At 40.7% G+C, this 7,447-nt stretch overlaps 1 protein-coding gene across 1 annotated transcript; it reads right to left on the bottom strand.

The window, feature by feature from the left end:
• Nucleotides 1–964: 964 nt before the first annotated feature.
• Nucleotides 965–2,215, bottom strand: her3 (hairy-related 3). The gene is made up of 4 exons (XM_004070637.5): nucleotides 2,039–2,215; nucleotides 1,869–1,964; nucleotides 1,663–1,744; nucleotides 965–1,561 (listed from the first exon to the last, which is right to left on the bottom strand). The coding sequence occupies exons 1-4, from the start codon at nucleotides 2,084–2,086 to the stop codon at nucleotides 1,101–1,103; spliced, it is 687 nt and encodes a 228-aa protein (XP_004070685.1). The 5' UTR covers nucleotides 2,087–2,215; the 3' UTR covers nucleotides 965–1,100.
• Between the last annotated feature and the right edge of the window lie 5,232 nt (nucleotides 2,216–7,447).

Raw genomic sequence — 7,447 nt, 5'->3', positions numbered from 1 at the left:
GAATTAAGAAGGACATGAACGGCTTGTCAACAGTTCTCCAGCTGTTATGATTCTCCTCAACACTAAATAGCAGACACTTTATTGCACGTCTGCCCAAGCCAAACAACTGAACAGAGTATCTTCAGTCTTTGTCTACAGGGACATACAACCTGAATGATAGACAACGTGCTGCGCAACTTTCACTAAAACTGACAGAGACGCAGAGTCATAACGAACACTATACCGAATGAATATCTTTGCTAAAGTGTTTAAACATTTCAGACGGTTTTTGTGATTGTTTTTTAAAACTACAGCTGTCTTTATGGGTTACTTTTTTCCGGCGTTTCTTTCTTCAACAAACAGCATCTTTGTCGCCAAGTTGTCCAGAAAGTTATTGTAGGCGTAAAAACTAGGGCAGAGGGGATGGAAAATACATTTTTCCCATTAGCCTACAGGTGTTTTCTTTTTGTAATTTTTCTTTTACATCAGACTTTTCACAAGTTAGTAAAATGCAGCAAATATTTATTTCTCTTCTTTGGAATATAATTTTAACGGTATGATTTGAAGAAAATGAAGGCACGGGTTAAATTAAATATAATTATTTATTTTTTTAAACACGAGGGTTTCTGGTTGTGTGTCCTGGTGTTTTTCATGAGCAATTTAAAAAAAACATTTTCCATGTTTTTTGTTGCTCTTTTTACGTTTTTTTAAGGAGGTTGATTTTCTTTATTTCTTTCATTTGTATGCGTTAAACTTTCAGGGGGCATAATCAGTTTCGGACCACATGGCTCCGAAAAACGTCTCTGAAAACAAAAACTGGTCGTGACTTTGTAACTGTTCCAAACTTGTTTGCGGTAAACAGACTGGAGGAGCGACTTCCCAAATGTTTTGCTAAAAAATGTTCGTGTTCAACAGAGAAATTAGAAAAACTTTTTGACTTTTGCCAACAAAATGTTTATGGAGCACCTTGGCCTCCTCCTGAAAAACTGCATCACTTTAACACAATCCCTCTTGCATTGCTTTTATTGTTAAAAGACATATCTCTAATTAACACACAGTCAAGATCTACTACTGTACAGTGCAATCATCAACATTCAGTGGGATGTGACTCAGATTATGTTCTACCAGGGCCGCCACACGCTGCTCGCCGCGTTTGCAGCTTTCATGTCCTGTCTGATGACGCAGTCGAAGTCTTGGTGAAAGGAGACGCTGGTGTTCTGTCTTTGCGCTGCAGAAATGTGAGGTTTCTTAGGCTCTGATTGCTTTGAGTCTTGACTTGATGGGGCCGAGCTTGCGCTGTGTGGGTTCTTTCCTTGGTCGGGGCTGATGCCCTCCTCTGTTTGGGTTGATGCTGGCAGACATTTCCGCGTCTCCATCTGTGCCTCAGCCAGCCGCGCGGCGCTGTCCAAGGTGCTGGAGGCTTCCCCCTTCCTCAGGGAGCGGCACAGTTTGTGGGACAGCTGTGACAGCATCCAACGCCCGCTTCGGTTCATGTTGTCGGGGGTAATCAGGAACTGATTGACGTTTGCTAAGCAGCTACGGTATCCGGTTTGGTATTCAGGACAATCGGAAGCCACAGCGCCTAAAATCCGTCAAGATTTGTTCAAGAAATGAAGCGTTAAATCTGATCAGACAAAGCTTTTCTGTAATTCCTGACTTAATAGGAAAATAAGGGGAACTTACAGCTCTGGATCTTCTGGAGGTTCCTCAGATGTTTCACTGTGAGCTCCAGAATGTCGGCCTTTTCCAGTTTGCGCTTTCGGATCTATGTGAAATGTTTACTTCAGTCAGGTTTTTCCTCTCACAACAACCACGTTTTATCCATAAAGTGTCCAAAATAAGCAAATATATGTGGAAGAGGTTTGCCATTTTTGTCGCTGCATACTCACGCTGCTGCTGTAATAATTCTCCAGGAGAAACTTCAACTCATCCAAACACTGGTTAATCCGAGCTCTCCGCTTCTTCTCCATTAGGGGTTTCGACACCTGCACAAGAGAGAAGTCCACTGACCATCCCCATCCAATGTTGCAAATAATTTTCTCCAACTGTTTTTGCAAACCTTGTTGGGGGGTTTAGGTTTTCCCACACAGTCTGCTGACGCTACCATCCTGGTTTCTTCTGGGAGGGGGTTTCTTAAAGTTAAGCTCCTTTGCCACCGAAATGAGGGAGCTGGCTGGCCCCGAGTGGACTTATATAGAGACACCCACTTAACATCTCAATGCAAAGAGGGCCGCCTGTCTGCTGCGCTTTAATGAGCTTTATCGCGTCGTTTTACTGCCAGAAAGCTCATATTTTAATGGATATAGTTTAAATTCCAGGATATTTTATCACTTTGTTTTATTACTTATTTCAAAATTTCTGTCAATTTAGCCCTACATTTGGATGTGTGTTTCTGAATAAGAAAACGTGCTTGTACTGCCTTTACATGAATTAGTTGTACAGCGCACCCATGATGGGAGCCTAAGACAGCGGTCAACGTGTGGGGCACTGAGACCTCAAGAGAAGCGTAAAACTCTCCGTTGTGGTGGTTCTGTGCGTCGTGGGCTCTTCTGATTCGCTTATTTAATCTTTTCTAAGTGAGTTTCACGCCACCAGGTCGAAGGCAGCACCGTGGTAATTCTCCTCATGTCTCCACAGCCTTTCAATTTTCTGGGGGCCGGTGGTTCAACTTTCTGCATCTGCATCTTGGTAAAAAATTGTGTTGACTTCATCAAATAAATACATAAAAATATGCCAAAAATGGAAAAAAATAAGCATTTTCGGAAAAGTTGAAATGTTTTTCAAACATCTTTTACGCCTTTGGGATTCCTTTGCTTTTGTGCGCCACCACTTTTTGTCTTCACAGCGAGCTCAGTGAGGCACCGAGGAGAATTGAGGGCCGCCCCCTGTCCCTGGTCCCGCGCCTCCTGATTTTCCACACTTCCCCCTGAAAAGAGTTAAGACTTGGGAAAGTCAAAAGCAGCAGAAACAATAAAGTGACTTTGAGGCTCACTCCGCGCATCTTGTGTCCACAGAATAAAAAATATATATCTCAAAGGGGGTTTAAATAAAAATGCTCTCTGCTCCTGATTATCGATTTGAAAAATGGCAAAAAAAACCTATATATATATAAAATTTGTGTTGTTCATAGGATTTCTTGAATTAAAAAATTTGCTAATGTGCCATAAATTACAAAAGTAATTTGGTTTTCCAAGTTGTAAAACGAAGAAATCGTTTATTTACACTAGTTTGACAAAAACATAAATAACAAAAAGTAAACATTAGCAAAAATAAATACATAGAATCAAAATACAGTTACATATAAGTTTTTTTGTATTTCTCTTTACTTTTGAGTGTGTCTACAAATCACTTGAGAAAATTAAGGAAAATTTATTAAATAAAGATAGATTTGATCATATTTATCAATTTAGTGTTTTTTTTATTTGTTTTGGCTTCATTTTAATGTCAACGCATATTAATACTAAATGTATTTAACACGCTTTTAATACCAGTCTCCGTGGAGCCTTTCACGCACGCGTCATGCTTGTGTTCTAAAAACACTAATTGCGTAACTACCGAAAAATTGCCATGTTTAAGATGCTGCGCAGGAGAATTGAAACGGTATGAAATCTGTGCCTGATGCCTAGACGTGACTGCTCTTTCTGTCGCCTTTTGTCCCGTTTGTGCACCACATTAGCTGCTCTTTTCACGCTCAGTTGTGGCGCGGATGACTGTGGAGGGTTGATGTCAGCGTGGAATCGTAGCCTGCCACGCTATTCTGCACGACAGGAGAAATTTCACCGCCGATTAGTCGCTATAATTTCAATTAGCGCCGCTTCTTTCCTTCAGGATGAAAGAAATCATTAACAGCAGTTTTGCAGAGAGAAAGTAAGGGATGTCAAGAGTGAATGGGACAGCCGCCTCACTCCTGCCAGGACGTCTTATCCCATCCTCTCTCTCTCAAGAAAAGCACAGCAAGAGGCTTGTGCGCCTTGAATGGAGATAAAAAAGGCGAGCCCCATCAAAATACAAGTTAAGTGTATCTTTCTGAAGGAGAGCGCGCAAATTTCCCCACTTTCCCTCTTCAGCCTTAGGGTCATTCATTAACCCAGCCGGACCTTTGTGCTGGACTCCTGCCGGAGGGTACCCGGCAGTGCTGTTGTGGTAATTGGGCCGTTGGGAAACGTGTTAACAACAATTAGTGAGGCAATTATACAATTACTGCAATAAACTCATTTATCTCTAAGAGGAAATGGACGCATTTGCAAGCAAATGGACAGGCGAACACGGAAAACGTGTAATCTGGTCAAACATCCAGATGTTCCTCTCAAATATCAAGGGATTTTCCAATGTATAATATATGTCAAGAACTCTGTAAACTTATGGGGCTTAACGAGATCCATATTGAGGCTTTATTTGATTGTATTTTCGGTGTTCAGTCGGTTTATTTATACGGGCATTATGTGCCCGTGACGCGTTTGAGCTCAGCTTGTTAATATGCAAACACCAGAGCTATAATTTGGCTCACCATGAGCGGAGCAAATCGATTAACCGCCTTCCATTCAGTTGCACTCAACGGAGCTCTGGTGTGGCCAAAGAACACAATGCGTTCGCGATAGGCCTCAGTTACAAACTACCAGGTACGCGCAGGTGCACAAAAGTAGCAGAAATGTTGTCGTGGTGCGCCTCAAAGACACGCGACGGTCGCCTCGACGTCGCTCTGATTAAACATCAAATAGGAATAATGTCATGAATTTCTATAGACTGCACTTCGGGTTATTTAAAGACTTCTTACTTTGGTTTTGGAGCACAATGGCCGCTGTTTGTCTGTGTGCCGGGGTTAGCGCATGAAAGGAGCAGAGGCGCACATTAACATCGCTTAAGGTTTTCTCAAGGGCCGAAATGAACTGGCTGGAAAGTAACTTTATAACTCGCTGGAGGATGAATCCTTTGTTCGACTCCGAACTGAGAGACGTGGGAGTCTAACAAAAGGAGCGTGCTTTTGTTGAGGACTAAAGCGCATGGGTAGTGATGCGCCTTGAATTGCAAAACATCTGCCATTTACTCTGAACGAGCGGGTCCAGATTTGAATGAGAATAAGGAAGCTGCCTTGGGCGCACTGTCTCTAGTCGTGCGTAAAACAGTCATCTAAGCGACTTAAAACGGCACATTTGGTTGAAGAAACGGGAGAATAAAACAATACAAAGTCAAAAAATAAAAACACACCAGGGTTACATTTGTGGCAACAAATGATGTTGAGAAAAATAAGCAAAAGACAAACAAGCATCGGATTTTGTACAGCTTCAAACAAGCTCTTTATTTGAAGCTTTTGAAAGTTGTCCAGATGTGACAGATTTGAACCTCGTGAGACCTCAAGAATTGCCTCAAGAATTGGTAAACTTTGAACAGATACGTTTAAAAATAGTCACAAAATGCGTCGATTTTGTTTCAGCACCAAAACTATCAATTTTATCACAAAACAATATGCAACAGGTGAAATACTTTTTTACCTTAATTTAAGCAACATTCAGAGCCAGTTAAACTAAATTCATTTTTGATTGTGCTTTGTTTTAGTTCAGGGGGGAAACCCGTTTTAGGTTGGAGCAATGTGTAAAATTGAAAGCAACAGGCTAAAAACCTGGGGCGTTTCTCTGATTTTTCTCGCTCCATGTCTTGTATAAAAGAAATGAAACCTTAACAGAAATACTACAAAGTGGTATTGTTTTCGTATATAGATCAGGGCTTGGTCTGTGCTGAATCATCCAAAGGTCTGAATTTTCTTTGTTTAAAGCGTTTTTTTAAAAGCTCATTTTTTACTCTTACATGAATTAGAATATACAAATTTTGATCTGCCTGGCATCGTGTGTGGTAAATAAGACTTTGACATGGGTAGGAAAAAGTCAATTTGTTGGTGTCAACTTTCTCCTCTCCAAACGCGCCATATGCCATACTAAGTGGCACTTCTTTCCAATTCGTTCCTGGTTTCACGGTCCATCCTCTTCTCTATTTGGACCCGAAAGCTGAAAAGCAACAACAAAACGGCAATTTACGCACAGGAATCTGCGCAAGCCCCCCGCGGCACAGCTCCTTCCGTCTCACTTGGGGGTGCAAGCCAGCCACTGCTGAGCGTCACGGCATGAGACTTTTAAATGGAAAGAGGGAATGCTGAACAGACCTGCTTTCTTTTCTTCATCAGTGATGTGCAAACCTGTCACCCAAAGACACCTCTGTATCATGAGGGCCAGAGTACGCCAAAGCACAAAAAAAGCAGATGGAACACTGTTAACTGAAGAGGTTTATTTTGATGAACGTTCAGAGGTAGTACCCTATACAAAAATGTTAGTCTGTGCATCTGTACTACTACTATTAATCCAAAAGTTAAAACTATCGTACAGGGCGCAGTTCATTCACAGCGTGGTTAAAACAGCAAGAGTTACCACCTGAAACCGAAAAAAAGTATAATGTAATTGACTTTTTGTTTAATTATCTGTCACTTCAGGATCCACTTTGCCCAGAATAACTGACACAAAAGCAAGTAACAAAAATGAAAAATATTACAGCTAGTTGAAGGCTGGGTTTTTTTATTCATGCAGAAAAAACCTGTAGTGTAAAGCTATGCATAGATTCAAATTTAGCACAATGTTTTAAACAAATCAAAGTAAAGAAAACCCGTTACTATACCCACTCCCAGCGCAAATTTTGTGATAACAACTAAAACTTATTTTTTAAAGTCTGTTCAATAACAAATAGAAGTCTAAATTACTTTGGTTAGTCCTCTCATTTGTTTAGAAGTAGCACAAATAAGAAAGTGAAGGAACACTATTCTTCATTTAAATAAATATATATACTCCTGACAAATGTATACTCTGTAGAGGACATTTCTTGAATATCTTCTTATCACTGCACACATAAACTTCTTTTTTTTATCTACAAAAGAAATTTGTGGACATTCAATTATCCCAAATGTGAAGGGATTGGTCACTGGGAGTTGTAGATCTTGGTAGATTAACCCTTGTGCTATCCTAGGCACTTTTAAATTGGGAGTTGGGTCATCTAGACCCACTAAACAGTGCGCTGAACTTTTTTCTTCAATGATTTGTGATCTTCACTGGTGTCCATGGATTACATGAAATCCTATCCACCTGTCCACCTTTGTCATGGTAGGGAGAACACGTCAATGGTCATCTTGACCCCATAGGAAAGCACGAGGGTTAAAAACGTTGACTGGATTTTTTTTTCCCTGGTAGTAAGGAGGATTTATTCCTTGACAACAAACAAATGAAGCCACACGGTGGAAGTATTGGGCAGTTTTTCTGCACCACTGTGAAAGGCTGCCATCTAGTGGCCATATTAAGCTTAATAACAATGAATACAATGAAAACAAACACTTGAAGGAAAGCAGCAGCATATAACAGTAAGAAAATACATAGGAAATTGTGGAAATCCACGTTACCAACTAGTAGTCTTTATTCGATTTAAGCACACAAAG

This window comes from Oryzias latipes, chromosome 7 (assembly GCF_053564925.1).
Source record: "Oryzias latipes strain Hd-rR chromosome 7, Olatipes_Hd-rR_3.1".
Taxonomy (NCBI): Eukaryota; Metazoa; Chordata; class Actinopteri; order Beloniformes; family Adrianichthyidae; genus Oryzias; species Oryzias latipes.
The sequence above is the reverse complement of the archived record's forward strand: the minus strand, read 5'-3'. Positions and strand labels throughout refer to the sequence as shown.

Coding starts and splice junctions, on each gene's coding strand:
- her3 (XM_004070637.5), bottom strand. CDS start 2,086: ATGGTAGCGTCAGCAGACTGTGTGGGAAAACCTAAACCCCCCAACAAG. Junction 1,965..2,038: donor AACCTAAACCCCCCAACAAG/GTTTGCAAAAAC, acceptor TCTCTTGTGCAG/GTGTCGAAACCCCTAATGGA. Junction 1,562..1,662: donor CCTCCAGAAGATCCAGAGCT/GTAAGTTCCCCT, acceptor GACGGATTTTAG/GCGCTGTGGCTTCCGATTGT.